This window comes from Miniopterus schreibersii (assembly GCF_964146895.1).
Source record: "Miniopterus schreibersii genome assembly, chromosome: 11".
NCBI classification, from domain to species: domain Eukaryota; kingdom Metazoa; phylum Chordata; class Mammalia; order Chiroptera; family Miniopteridae; genus Miniopterus; species Miniopterus schreibersii.
In genome coordinates this window covers 26,254,567-26,269,702 of record NC_138111.1, presented here as the reverse complement: position 1 = coordinate 26,269,702, position 15,136 = coordinate 26,254,567, and the positions used below count along the sequence as shown (strand labels likewise).

Genomic DNA, 15,136 nt, shown 5'->3' with positions numbered 1-15,136 from the left:
TATTTTTTCTACTCTCACTCTTATCCTCCATTCAAGAAAAGCGCAGTCTAACAAGAACACCTCGGTTGACGCCCTGCCTTTCTCCTTGAGCTCTGCCTGGGCCTAGTTGGCTGCTGAGCGCTGAGCTGAGTGGGAGTGAAGCCCGCAGCCTCCGCCTGAGCTCAGGGGGCCAGAGATGCAGGCAAATGGGGGAGAAACACAGGGATCGAGGTGCCAAAAGGGGCCACCAGACCTCTGGCCCTGAAACTTCTTCCTTGACCTCCAGCAAGGCCCCCAAGGTTAGAAACTGTCGTTCCCCTCCATCTGAAAGAATTTCTTAAATTCCAGCAGATGGAAGGGAAAGAACAAGCAGAAAGTCACGATGTCACTGACATACTTCAAAATATTTATTTCCTATTCAGGCATCTGTTCTCAAACCATAATGCAAGCTACAGGACAAAGGTTGTTCTCCGACCCCGGGAGAGAAATCCTGAGAGAGCACTGAACGGCTAAAACCTGAGACTGTTCCTGGCTGCCAGGCAAACCTCTAACAATTTCACAGGCCTGGAAACAAACCTGTGGCTTTGGTTTTGGGGTACGGTGAGGTGCGCGTGGTCTGGAATCCTTACACCCTCTCCCCAGTCAGGGCACTGACTGGCTGGCTAGACCTGGGCCGGTCACTTTGCCTCTCTAGGTTTGTTTTTTCATCTCAAAACTGCTTCTCTGGATTGTGCTGAGCCTCACCGGAGAAAATCAACGGGAATGCTAAAGGCTGTACAGTCCCCTGGGAGAATCAGCATTGTTAGTATTTTGCTTGAAGCAAATCGCTGGGTCAAGTGGCAACTTTCAAATGTCAGACATAAGAGTTAGTGTTTGTTTGGGTTTTTCCTCCCTCTAATTTAATATATACTTAGGATGCCTGTCACTACGAAGGAAACAAAACATAGAAGGAAAATACTGCAGCCCCACATGAGGTTAATGATAACCTCAAACTGAAAATGACAGCTGACTTTATAAAATGGAATGTGCTTTCTGAAAACATTAAAATGAAACATTGAACTCTGGTCATTTTGGTGATTTTAACTTGTGGATTTTCCACCCAGCCTTGCTCAGGCTCTGAGCTCACCTAAGATATGCAAGGAAAATTCCCAAGAACCTCTTACTCTTAGACTCTCTGAAATAATTCACCAGGTTTTCAGAAAACATGTCATCTCTCCTGACTGAGTCCCCAATCCACATGTCACTGGGGTTTTCCTTTAAATTACTTTGAATTGAATAGCCGCGAAGGGGCTTTGCAAACTTTAAAGTGCGGTGCATATGAGCGAAGTGCCATGATGATTTTCACTGGGACACTGGCACACTGGACAGTGGCTGGGTCATGTTTTAGGTCGTTATCTGAAAAATCAAAGGAAGCCTGGAGCTCCTGCCTTTACCTGCCAAGGATTTTGCTGACACAACCATGGCTGACCCGAAGCTGCCTGGAGATGTCGCAGGGCCTGACACCTTGATGAGCAAGTTCCACTATCCTTTGTCGGACTACATCCGGGAGTGGCCGTCCGTTCACAAAAACCCCCCCGAGCTGATTCACTCCTCCATGTCCTGAAACAGATCAGAAACAGAAAGCAAGGGAAAGGGTGGTTAGAACCAGTCACACAGAAGGCGAAGCGCCGTAGGGACCGCCCGAGCCCCTCGGATCAGAAATGGCTGCAGGCTGGTTGTCTTGAGCCTACAGTCTGATCGTGCAGACTACATAACCACCTCAGATGGCTTTGTAAAATCAACCTTAGCCTTTGTCAACCTTCAGCCAGTCAATTGCGCTATTGAGAGCAAGCGTCTCCATATTCTGTCTCCTTTAGATACTAGCATTTTCCTTGCAATTCTTTTTTAACAATGAAATCTGTGAAGACCTCAGTCTATACTAGGGACACAACTTATTACATACACGATGCTGAGGTCTAAGAAAGAGCCTCAGGAGAAAATACATTTTAAAATACATCAAATTTTAAAAGATTTAAAAAATAAAACTCTTCCTTTTAACAAATATCTTCAAAAGTGACAAAGCCTACCCCAATAAACCTAGATCTCAGGGGGAAAAAATGTGTTGTTGTTTTTTTAAATCAGGAATCTGATTAAGGGCTACATACTTTTTAAAATTTTTTAATAGTATCTGCATGGTACCCAACCACTGCCTTGATAAAAACACTTTCTTTAAGAAGGCACGTCCCATACCCAATAAAGTGGGGAGGGAGGGATAAACAAACCAAAAAAGTGAGGCTCATGTACAGATTTGACCACTGTCTCCTCTCAGAGCACACAAAAGAAATGGATGGGTAGATCACATTTCACTCTATTGCACTAAGATTTGCTATAAAGGAGTTTCCGTAAAATTTTTCGAGTGTTTTGCAATTGACAAGCAGCTATAAGTTGGTTCAGGGGAAATAAAGAAGCCAAAGAAGGCTTCTGAGTCCCAGGTTTTACAAAGGCTCTGGGACAAATTTTAAGTAAAAAGCGTCTGGGAAAGAATCTCTTCCACCCAATAAGCTTCCTTCTTTTACATCCAGGTCCATCTGGGGATACAAGTAACTGAAGAGCCAATCCGGTAAACACAGGGAGTAGCAACATTATTGACCTTGTAGCTATTCATCAGCCACTGACATTGCTGAAGACTGTCAAAAGCCAAAAGCCAAGTTCATGGATTTACCAATACTGCTGGCAGCTCAGAGGCCAGGAGGGAGAATAATTTAAACTGAGACTTGCCTGGGATTGGGCTGTACCAGGGAAGCCAGGACATCTCAGAGGTCACACACACACACACACACACACACACACACACAACAACAACTCTAAAGCATAAAACAGCCACCCTCAGTTCTCCCTCCTCTCCCCAGCATTCAACTACTATTCAAATTCATGAACATCTGAAATGGGGGGGCACCCATACCATAACCTATTTCCTAAAAACTGCCAAACCAGTTCACTGAAGTTTCCCGGGAGAGTCCAAAGTGAATATTTTCCCACATTTCCAACTTCAGGCTGACTTCAAGAAAAAACACAATTTTATAGTTAATGACAGTACTTAATTCTAGTTCTAAGCTGAATTTCTCTCTGATTTTCAAAATGAACTTTAATTGGTTTTGATTGTTCTAAAACACTCCAGACACAAGAAAAAAAAACCCATCCTGAACAGGATTTTACAGTCAAGAACATGACTGCTTAGTTCACCTAAAACCGAAAGATTGCAGCCACCCCTGGTCAAGAGCCTTAAGAAAGCTTCATTCTAGGGTTGGGAGCACCTAATAAAAAGAGGTTGTATGGCTCTTTCAAGAACAGGCTGGATTTAAGAAGCAAGTAAATTCAAAATCGGTACAAGCTCATCTGTAATGACAATAAACGAAGCTAAAAGCACGCAGCACACTTTTGAGATAACCTATTAGTCCAGGCATTGTAGCCCATCTGCAATAGCCTGGCTCCCTATACCACTGGCAATTTAAACTTTCTGCCCAAAACAGGGTGCCAACCTTCAGAGGACTCAGATTTCAAGAGCAGTCCTGCAGGACATTTGTGAGCTTTTGGGACCATTTATATCATGGACACTCTAGGTGACAGCAAGCCCCTAAACCTTATACTCCTGGCCACAAAGACTAGGCTACCAATACTTTTCCAGAGTCTGATCCACATGTCCACAGTTGACACCAGACCCAGGGGGACCTGGGAGCCCCCTGGAAAAGCCCCCAAACACACTTGGCTCTCTCTGCCTCTGGCAGAGTCCTATCCAACAAAGCATTTCACGGTGGTAGGGAGGTGATTTACAACTGTGACCTGAGAAGGCAATGTCTCCCACTTACCCTGAGATTAGAAAGAAGTAAAACTAGATGCCTGAGAGAGGGGAGGCAGGACGGGGAAGAAAACAGGAACAGTGACGTGTAAAGGGAAGGGTACAAAGAGCGGGAACTAATTGAGACAGGCAGCAAGAAAAGAGAGACTGGAAAGGAAGCCTCAAGTTAGAAAGGCAGAGGAGAGAAAAAGGAATGGATTAGTCAGAACAGGTGAAGAAAAGAAAGGTGAGTATGGTACACAGAGGGAGGCAAGGAGACCAGAAGAGAAAATGGAGGAAGCCCCGTAAGGGGGAATCTGGAGGACAGGGGGCCTTTGTTTTCTGGAATCCCAGTTCCAGCCCTGCTTCTCTCAGACAACAAGTCCAGCCTCTACTTCCTGAGGACTCCAGCTGGGTAAGGGTTCGTCCTGTAGGGAGTGCTGGGAGCAGACACAGACACAGCCACACTTTTCAGGGCCAAGTAGAATTTACAGAGAGACTGACACAAGGATAGATGGAAACAAATCAAGGCAAAGACCAAGAAACACACACACAAATGCAAGGGAAACAGCCCTGCCCCCACAGGACTGACAGAAAAGGGTTAGAAAGGGGGGTGGAGAGAAGAAGAGTTGAATTGCAGATGCCCCTTGTGGCTCTGGTCTGGAAGGGCCAGCCTCCACAGATGCTTTTCAGGCCATGATAAGAACATGCTGCCCACCTGGGGCCCTGTCCACACCCATGGCTGGGCATAGGGTCTTAGAGTCTCCGCTGATTCAGTCACAGATTGAACTCCAGGACTTACAGGGTCATTGAAATTTCTCTTAGTGGCACCCAAGAAGATGAATGAAGGGACACAGAAACATGCCAATAGGAGCACAGGGAAGAGCAGCGATGAAATTTCATTAGTGGACTCTCTAAATGACAGACAGGTGCTGACACACATCGACAGTTGGGCCATAGATAAAATATAGTTAAATCAGACACCGCCCCTTGCACATGTCTGTACCCACCCAGGCAGTCCACTCTCCTCTTTCTGGAACCTAAGCCCCTCAACCTCCTCTTTTGTGAATCCTTGAAGACCCAAGAACCAGCCCCAGGTTTGCCCATGTGAACTTCCTATCAGTCCTTTTGTCTCTCTAGCCTCAATATCATACTCCATAAAATGGGTGTACTAAAGGTTTAGACAAATCTCAGGGAGGAGACCGATTATAAAAGAGCTTTATAACTGGTAACCATAGGTAACCATACCTGAGGGAGGGAAACATCTGGGGAGGGTTGTAGGAGACATTGTGCTGATGAAAGTGATGAATCTGGAATAGGGGGTGGGGCAGGGGAACTCAGAAGCCCATTTCCAAGCAGCGCTTGCCTGGGGCCCCCACACCACCTCCCCACAGAAGGCTGTCCTGTTCCAATGGGAGGGGGAAGTAGGGTCGTGAAACTGATCAGGGCCAAGAAGGGAGATGAGGTGAGAGTTGGTCTGAACCCCTACTACCCCAGCGACTTCTAAGGATCTACTGCGTACCCCACTCCCCGCCTCCAATCACCAACAAATTGAGGCCCCAGAGTGGGCCTTCAGTGTGCAAGCAAGTAGCTTTGGACATCAGAGCCAAGGGCACTTCCAGGGAAGCCAGCTCTGGAAGCTAGGCTGGCTGGGGCCCAGCCCCCACCGTGCTGCGGCAGAGTTGAAACCGGGGGGAGGCGGCGGGCAGGTGAAGGCAGAGGCGAGGAGGGACGGAGGGACAGAGACACGGGCATTAGCTGTTGGCTAACAGCACCGGAAAGTAGCTGCCTTCTCCCCCTTCGAGCACAGCTGGGATACCGCTGGGTCTGACGCTATCTACTCAAAGGCTTGTGCAAGATCTCTGGGGCACTGCTCTGCGCAGGAGGCGGTGAGGGTCGGTTGATTTCCCCCAGCAAGGAAAGAAGTGCAGGGGCCAGCCCTCCCCGTTTTGTCCCCCAGCCGCTTTTTGGACAAGAGCTTGACCCCAACTCGTTTGTTTTCTGGCTCACTCGGTGAGATCAGAGCCTCTCCCGAGCCCAGCTCAAGTGTGCGCAGGAGACGGCTGCCGGGGGGTGCTGGGGTCACCACCGACTGGAAACTGTTTTGGCACAGGCCCCAAACGGTGAAGAATCGTTTGGGCTGGGACCGGAGCAAGCGGCTTCTCTGCGCAAACGTCCGCAGGGCTTTGGTGGATTACCTCGGATTCGGGAAATTGACACAAAGAGAAACTGACCTGCCGGCAGTCAGCCCCGGCCTCCTAGATCAGCATTTCTCTGCCTGCCAGGCCACTCGGCCCTCCGGGTAAAAAGGGACAAATTCGCCCGGGGAAGCTCGCCTTCTCTCCAGCCGGGTCTCTGCTGCCTTTGTTAAATAGGGGACCCACGGCTGGTAAGCAGGATTTGGGGCTATCTAAACAGAAGCTGGCTTAGGGAGGGCTTCCAGCCAGGGAGCAACCCTATGACCTGCGGTCCATTGGGACCCAAGCTGGGTACCCGGCTGGATGCAGCCAAAGCCCGGCGCCTTGCTCCGGGCCAGCTCTGCAGCGCGCAGAAGGTAAACGCGATTCGTTCCACTTAGTATTTCCTTGAAATCTCCGAATCTAATCCGGCGCTAACTCACCGTGAGAGGAGCGCTCATCTCACAGGAGGCTGTGCTATAGGGTGAACTGGAAGATCCGAGTGGGGCAGGCAACCGGCCACCGGCCTCGCCGGCTCCCAAAATGCCTCTTCCCGTCTCCTACACACACGGCGTCTTTCAGAAAGCTGGGGCGCCTGTATGGTGATTAATTGGCTGCTGCTTCTTGATTTTGATTTTTTTTTTTTTTTGAAGGGGGTGGGAGTCCTCATAAGGCAAGAGTCTTGCAGAAAAGGACTTGATGGTGTCTTTAAGGGTCTGTGTATGAACTGGAAGCTTCTATGCAGAAGCTCAGCTCAGGGACCCCTATTGGATTGATTTTACCAAGTCCCACTCCTCAACTCCAGAACGCCTTTGAACCTCTGGACCTGGTGTCCTCGCTTCTCTCTCAGCCTCTTCCTTCACACACAGAAGCCCGCAGGCACTGGCTGGGGCCCCACTTTCCCTCCAAGCCCTTGTCTGCATCAGCCCCACCGTTGAAAAAGGCGCTAATCAGGGTCTGGGTGTGGGGCGCTGTCGGAGACTCAGACTGACATTTCGCTACAACTTCGTGCCGTCCAACCAGTGCAGCCGGAGCCCTCTCCAGGTCCCAGCCAGGACTCCCCCAGCACTCTGAGAAGCCGCTGCCGGAGCCCCCACTCCCACCCCGCCCCCAAAGGCTGCAGGAAAGGCTGCAGCTCGCTGCCTACCTTACATGTTGGTGGAGGCGGGATTCCCGGTGCCAGGTGCTCCGGGCCCAGGCGACCAGGCACTCTGTTCCTCATCCCCTGCCTGGAAGCCCTGCACTTTGCAAACTTGACTGCGCGGCTACTGAAGTCCTGGGTCCTACCGGCCTTAGTACCTGCCCCGTAGTCCGGCACCCCCAACCCCGTCCCGGCCGGAGAGTGAGAGAAGCGAGCTCGCCGCCTACTTACTATGCATGGATGCAAACGGGTCGTGCTTACAGTGTATTTCCATCGGGGCGCTCCAGGCTGCAGGCCGGCCCACGCCGCCGCCTCCCGGCGCCAAGGGGCTGCCCAGAGCGGCTAAGGAGCCGCGCCGCCAGGCCAGGCACTGTACGAGAGGGGCTCGGAAAACACTGCTGGAGCCTCGGGGCCTCTCTCAGGGCCGCCCTGCCGGAGATCGCCCAGGGCTGCGCCTCGAGGAGGGACGCCGAGCTAGCGCAGTCCGGCTGGAAGTGGGGCGCGCAACTCCTGCTGGCTTCCTTCCTGGGCTCGCTCAGGCGGCGGCTCCGGACTCTGCTCGGGCTAGCTGCTGCCAAGGCGCCCGCAGCCTCGGGGGCATAGCGTAGGGGGCCCGCCTCCGGGACGGCTAGGCGCCCCCGGCCTCGGGTAGGAGCGGCTTTGTGGAGGCCTGCGGGGCGCACGGCCCTCGGTCTTACTCGGGGGGCGGCGAGGCCCGCGGGCTGCCAGGCTGGTTCCGCGGCCTCGCTGCTCTGGAGTCTCTGCCCGACCCCTCGGTCTTCACCGGGTCCTTTATCTCTTCTCTCAGTCTCTGGGACTCGTCCTCGCCGCCCCAGCCTCTGTCTACCCGGCTCTCCGACGTCTCTGACGAAGTTGCGAAGAACTTCCTCTCTGGCGGTGCTGGGACCCAGTCGGGTTTGCAGACGTTTCCGCCGCTGACGTTGGGGCCGAGACTCCGGAGTCCCCGAGAGCTTGCAGCCCTGATGCCCTGGGACCCGCTGCCTTCAAAGTTCCCGCGGCCCCCGCCTTTTCCTCATCTCTGGGACCAGGAAAGGGGACAACAGCGACAGTCTCCTCCACGCCCGAGTGTCTGCCTCACGCCCACCAACTCTTCGAGCCCCGCCGCCCTCTCTCGGAGGTCCGGTTCTACAGTCTTTCAGTTGCCTCTTCCGGGACGGCCGCCGCGCCTGCCTCAGGCGTTGGAGAGAAGGACGGAGGAGAGAGCGGAAGGTCCCCTCCACCCAGGCCGTCCGGACTACTGGTGCTGAGATGGAGCCGCTGACGGGTTTGCCCGCGCTGCCGCCGCCGCCGCCGCCGCCGCCGGCGCTAGCCCTCCGCCTGCTCGGCGCGCACAGTGCGCCACCGCGCCGCCCCGAAGCCGCTTTCAGGACCCGCTGCGTGTGGACAGCGCCGCCCGGGGCTCAGCCTCCCTCCGGGAGGGGCGGGGGAGAGGGCGGGGGCGGGGCGGGCACTAACATGCCAATCACGCTTCATCAAGCCAATCAGAGCGATGGCAGCCGGCCCTGGCCCAAGACAGCGCTCCATTGGTTGAGCAACCGGCGGGCTCCGCCTAATTAGCGGATACCTGGGCAATGGGAGAGAATGGGAGGCGGGGCCCAGGAGCCGGCGCCACGTTCATTGACAAACGCGCGGCGCGAAGGCCTGGTGGAGCGCGGAGGGAGGGAGGGGGGAGGGGATCCACCCAGTGCCTGGAGAGTCCCGCGGCACATCCCCGGAAAGCCGGGCCTCCACGCTGCGGCTTTGCGGCCCTGAGATGCCCTGAAGAATTGGGAGCTGCCAAGGCGTAGGTGGGGAGTGAAGGTGGGGGAATAGTCTCCAGAAAACACACACACGAGCGCGCGCGCGCGCACAACGGATGTTTGGAGAAAGACAAGGAGGGCAGTAGAGAAGAGGCTTTCAATCTAAGCACCATCAGACTCGCGACGGACTCGTAGTGTGCACACATCTGCCCCGTTCTCAGTTTCTTCATCTGTAAAATGGGCAGAGTTGGCTTACTTAGTCCTTAATGAAGGCTCCTCCCAGTGGAAACATTTCCTAATTGTATCAAGTGCCTACTAAGCCGCTGCCTCCTCGTCCACTCCGCTCCCTCATTTTTACCCCGAGGACCCCAATTCTGAGATAACCGAAAGGCAGGGACATTGAAGTGAAAGAAATCTCGCATTCCTTTAAAGTTGGTAACCAGGGTGCTCCTGGAGGAAGAGGCTCTCTGAGGCTTTGGATCGGATTGCCCAAGCCCTGAGCCCTGAGCACCTCTTTCCAGCTTCAGGCCAGCAGCTGCCAGACGCTTTGGGACTAGTGATTCGCGCAGCTGGAGCCTTCTGTCCACCGGGGCAATTCTGCATCCGGCGCAAGGCCTCCTGGGAACTGGATGAATCCAGAAGCTGACAGTGCTAATGAGGGTCCCTAACGCCGGCGGTTGGGAGGGCGCATCCTATCTGCAAGGGCCCTACCAGGCGTGCGACCATGCTGCAGCTTTCAGCTGCTGAAAAAAACTGACCTTCCCTCTCCCGGGGAAGTTCTTTTAAGACAAAATGGGTGGAATTAATAACAAAATCCTCCTGGTCCAAAAGAGTAGGGTCTTTGACCAAGGAGTCTCGGTTTCTCCAGGGGGTGTGAGAACCTGGGACCACAATCAAAGGAACTGGTCTTGAAAAGAAAGCATGTGACAGCCTGTCTATACCCAGGAGGCAATAGTTCTGTGAGTGCTTAAGTCTGCCACAGTCCTGGCAGAGACACTGAAGACTCTCCTGTCCCAGCAGCTCATGGGAGTGGTCCCAAGTCTCACTATTTCGAATTCATAAGCAATGATCCTCTAATATTAAACATAAACCCACCAAAACAAGGGCTCTGGGATGCCCGCTCCAGACCCGGACTTGTAAGGAAGGCAGAACACATGTTGATCCTGAGAAGATTCCCAGGTCATTCAGTCTCCCCTCTCTCTACCTCTGCCCCACATCTCACACCCCTACACTGGATCGGTCCTCCAGCCCACCTTCTGTCCCTCTCCCAGACCCAGCTGCCCCTGAACGGTAGTTAAGTTTCCGGAGCTGACCCGTCCCCACCCCCTCCAGGGCACAGCTGCAGGAAACGCCTCTAGCGAGCCTCTGGGGGCTCGGGAGACTTCAGTGCACTGAGGTGTTATCCCCTCTTTGTCTGGAACCCTGCCTGTCTTGACCTTCACCCTCCCACCTTGGAGCAGGACGATCCCGACAACGAAGAGAGACCAGGATGAGTTAGGGATCCAGCTTGCGCTCCACCGCGGTGGCGCGCGGTGGATCGAAAGTGACTAGATTCCAACCCGGCAGCTCCGCGTTCTCACAACAGAGAAGGGGGGGAAGGGGAGGGGAGTGGGATGGGATGGGATGGGATGCCTAGAGAGCTGCAGCAAGGACATCTCCACGCCAGCCCCGCTCATTGAGTTCAAGCCTGGAAACTCAGATTTTAACCTCGTTGAGCTAATGGGACCCTGAAGCTAAACTTCCCCCATTTTACAGATGCGGAACCTGAGGCTGAGGCGGCATGCGACTTGTCCAAGGTCACATAGCAAGTCCGGGCTAGAGGAAAGGCTGTGGACCTGTAACATCTCTCAGAAGGGTCACTCCAGAGCCACTCTCGGGATGGCGGGGCGTTTGGGAGTGGCGTTGGGGAGATGGTACGAAATCAAGGAACCCAGCAGGGACAGGCCCGCGCAAACAGGTTTCCTTCCCAGACCTGGGAGGCTTGGGAAGAGTCCCTGGAGCGCTGCTCGGGTGGGATGGAACGGCAGGTGTTACCCAGAACGGAGATAGCTCAGATTCCTATTTCACACAGAAAAAAGGTGTCCCGCTTCCCGACGGTGTCGGGCTGCCCAACCTCTCCCGCGAGGGCAGCGCCCTGCCGCGCTGCGCGCTGCGCGGTCAGAGGAGCCTCCCGGGCCCGGGGTAATTCACCGCCTCCGGGAACCTCTAACGCCGAGGCGCCGCCAGACCTGATATCCTGGCCACCTTGCCAGCCTTACAGCTACCGAACCGCGAGGCTTCCGCGCCTCAGTCCGGCCTCGGTCAGCTCACGAGCCCAAGAGTCTGGGTCCGAGAGAGAGACCCGCAGGGAATTGACAGTCGCGGGTTTCATTCCCGCGGCAGCAGGACTTTGGGCCGGGCCCTGTGCCCTGTGCTAAGCGCGGGAGGGAGGGGACCGGGGAACGAAACCTTCCGTGAAGAAACCTAATTTATGTAAATCGAATTGCCTTTGAAAGTTTTGCTATTGAAAGAAAACCCATTGAGAATAATGTTTGAGAAGCCAAAACACCTTGAGAGAAACGTCCATCTCAGTCCGCAGCCACAAAACCTGGCTTCACTAGAACACTGCTTCCCGCTCTCCCCCCCCCCCACGTCCAGCCCCTCCAGCGCCCCTCGGGGTCGGAGGTTTGGGGTTGCTATAGCTCTCCGTGGGCCTGAGACTGACTCCCGCAGCCCAAGTCTAGCCCCATTTCCCTGCCCTTGCTTCCGGAAAAGCGAGGCCCACAATGCGCAGACTGGTTGCTCAGGTGGCCATCGCTACCCTAACTTGGTGGGTCCTTTCTAACCCTCATTTTAAAAACATCAAAGAGAGAAAGCAACCCACGGAGGTTACACAGCTAGTGGGGTCAGAGCTGATTCTTGCTCCTGGATCAGGGGTCTGCTCTGCCTGGCCCAGGTCTGTCTATAGGAACCATTGAAGTGGGTGAAAAGGGGGAAGAATTTAACCAGATTTTTCAAGAACCATGACAACTGCCTTTGTCAGGATTTGTTTTCATTACCAGTGCAGGGCTAGGTGGCTAGGTGTCACCTCTGGGGCTACCTTTCTCTCTCTCTAAAGACTTTAGGCAGTTGGGGCCCTTCTCCTAAGGCTCAGCTTCTCCATGTGCCTAATAGGGAGAAGAACCCCTGAGAGGAGGCCTCTAAAGGTTCTGAAAGATGAAGATCCATGGCTAGAGATTATTGTCATCATTCCACCAGCCTCATTCTAGAGCTGGGGGTCTGGATCCACTGCCTGGTCAAACAGTGTTCTGCCTAACCTGGTCTCCCTGGCCTCCAGGAGCCTTAATTCACACAGCAATTAGCTTTCACAATTGTAGTTTTTCTCCAAGGATGCTCCTGGGGGGGGGGGGGGCGGCAAGTTTCTATCTCCTCTCCCAGCAGGAATGAGAGGTCTAAGGGCAGAGAAGTCCCCCACAAGTTCCTGCCCCTCTCTGAACCTCTGTTTTTGTGTTTTGGTACCACAAGGAAGAAATTAGTCAAGAAAATCTAAGTGGTTTTCTGCTCAGGGCTGACCTCACCTAATCTTGGGCTTTGAGCTAGAAGGGCATAGAGTCTTCCCCATTGTACAGATGGGGAAACAGGTCAAGAGACAGAATGGAATACAGTTCTGAAGAAAGGAAAGGGAGGTCGAGAGGCCCATAAAAAGCCTCAAAGTTTGAAGAGGGAAGACGTCCACACAAAAAAACCCAAAAACAAGACCTGGATTCCCCCAGTCTGTCCAGCTTCTTGGCTCTCCTCTTCCCTAGCTGGGGCAGACAGGCCGAAGTGCAGTGTCACTTGAGATGTTCCCAGTTACCTAGGTAAGCGGCCCCTACCCCAACCATCATGAAGAGAGGGCGTGGCTCTTCAGAGTTATAAACTCTGGCCAGTCTAGCCGCACCCCCCCTCAGCCCCACCCGGGCCCATCTCACTGAGGATGAAATGCTTTATTGATTAAACGATTATTCAGGCGATTGAACTAATCAAAGAGCCTATCGACCGCCATGAATTACATTCTTCGTAGACAGCTTGTCCGGAAAGGCAGCCGTGGCCAGCTGTGCAGACCCAACCCTGAACACTCAGCGGTGTCTAACCCATTCCCAACACAAACACAAGCCTTAGTGCCAGCACTGGCACCTCTGGGAGTCCCACCTACTAAGAGACCCACTGGAGAAGAGAGGGCAGAGTAGGGATGGAGCAGAGGATGTTTCCAGGTTCCCCTTCCTGCACTCTCAACCAGGGAAATCCTCTTCAATTCTGCCTCTTCAATTTCTGCCTTAATTTCTCTTCAGTCAGGATTTTGGAAAAATATCTAAGCCCTGGAAATTGTCCTAGGTTTGGGGTATAAGTTCACCCCTCTCTTTTGGCTTTCTGACCTATATTTAGGGCTGAGGTACAGATGGGATTTCACAGATCCACAGGAATGGAGAAAAGAGAGTTCTTACCCCAGCCAGGAGTGTATTTGGGTGTAGGTTAGCACACTTGGCCTACAGAGTAAAAGACGCTCCAATACCCAGCTTTTACCTCAGGGAAAACAGAGGCTTCCTCCTGCCTGCCACCTCCTCTCAGATATAAAAACACCTTGCTACTCACTGCCTGGGCCTGTGGGAGGCACACCTGGTTTTGTGCCAGAAAGGCCTGTGTGCATACCGGCACCAGAACTGGATGCCCAGGCAAGGCACACATGTCCACTGCACTTGAGCTCTCCTCCATTGGAGGGGCACCCACAAGATGAAACCTGAGCACACAGTACACACACACACACACACACACACACACCAGTGTCAGAGACTTGTCTAGGTGAAAGTGAAGGCAGACCAGGGGTCCCTAGAAACGTCTCAACTAGCCTACAGGCTTGCCTGCACTCACCTGCCAGGGCTGTGCCTGCCACTGGAGACCCTTTTATATAAATGGTAGGCTCAACTGTGCCTACAGAGAGAAGCAGTGCACACAACGCACTGAGGGTCTGCATGCACAGCCTGAATTCACACCTCCACTCCTGGTTCTCCTAATAGAATGGGACCTGAGCCTGACTGTTCACAGGCTTAGCACAACAGACCCCCACAGGCCCCAGACTCATCTCTGTGCCTACAGGCTGGCACTTTCGTGTATATTGGCATGTACACAGTGGACAACTGTTGACATGTACACATCTTTCTCACTTCCAAAATCACCTGGGATATGGCAGATGAACACAGATCCTTAAAAGAGTAGATATACACACACTCAGACACTTTTCCAAATTATATATATGACACACATTTTGGATACAAAAGAACAGTACCCAGGAACATCAGCTCATAAACACACACTAACACATTCATGAATATAAAGACATGCAGGCACCTAAACTCTTGGACACACACTCAGACATTTGAAAATGCGGTATACAGGGACACACAAACTCACTGTCACTCATGCACACCCTGGACCCATATGTAAACACACAGACCCAAACAAACTTTCAGACTCCCAGATAGACACCTACATAAATATTCAGAAACAGAGGGAAAATGGGCAAACTCTCTGACACTTGGACTGATGCATAAGTCCGTGAATAGACTAGTGAAAAGACACACAAACGCGCCACAGACAGGCAGGCAGTCAATCCCGGCGAAAATGAGGCTCCCCCCCACCCCCAGGGCCCAAGCGCGGGAGGACCCGCACCCGGCTGGGTCCTGGAGTTAGCGCGCCTGGAGCCGGTATCGCGGTCCTACCTGTCCTGCCGGTCCGAGGAGTTGGGTAATTTTTCTCTAAATCCATTTTGATTTTTCAGAACTTGATGGAATGGACAGGGGGGAAAAGTTTCCACTTTTTTTGTGCTTCCTTTTTTTTTTTTTTTTTTTTTTCTGGTGTCAGGGGCCGCTCACAGGTCGAAATAATTCAAGCCTTCCGCTCCCCCGCCGAGCTGGGGCAGCTGATCACTGAGCTGAAACTAAACGTTTTAGGTGGAAAAAAAGCGTCCGAAGGCACCGTGAAATGATTAAGGAACTAAAGAGCTTCTCGCCATGTGAGATCATGTCCTGTTCTCGCCAACATCACAAGATGTCCCCAGACACGCCGCGCCCCCAGCGTGCGGCCCCGCGCTGCGGGCCCAGAGCGGGGCCAGGGTGTCCGCGCGGCGCGGCGGGGCCCGCTCAGCTGGCCAGACGGGGCGGGCGGGCCGGGCCGGAGCAGCGCCGGAGGCCGGGAGAGCAGCAGCGTCGCCGCCGCACCGCCCAGGACTTTTATAGGGGGTTGTGGGGGG

The 15,136-nt window shown here is 53.4% G+C and overlaps 1 protein-coding gene across 10 annotated transcripts in view; it reads right to left on the bottom strand.

The window, feature by feature from the left end:
* The window catches only part of PAX5 (paired box 5), a gene marked incomplete at its 5' end in the record, with an annotated part of 152,558 nt that extends 137,857 nt beyond the window's left edge, over window positions 1-14,701 (bottom strand). For 9 of the 10 annotated variants that reach the window (XM_081150983.1, XM_081150986.1, XM_081150987.1 and 6 more), the window contains 2 exons: window positions 1,413-1,578; window positions 14,607-14,701. In XM_081150983.1, coding sequence (XP_081007109.1) covers window positions 1,413-1,578; window positions 14,607-14,652 — 212 coding nt within the window. Of the gene's footprint in view, window positions 1-1,412; window positions 1,579-7,342; window positions 7,386-14,606 lie in introns of those variants that run through there. The other variant, XM_081150985.1, reaches the window with a different exon arrangement.
* Window positions 14,702-15,136: the final 435 nt, after the last annotated feature.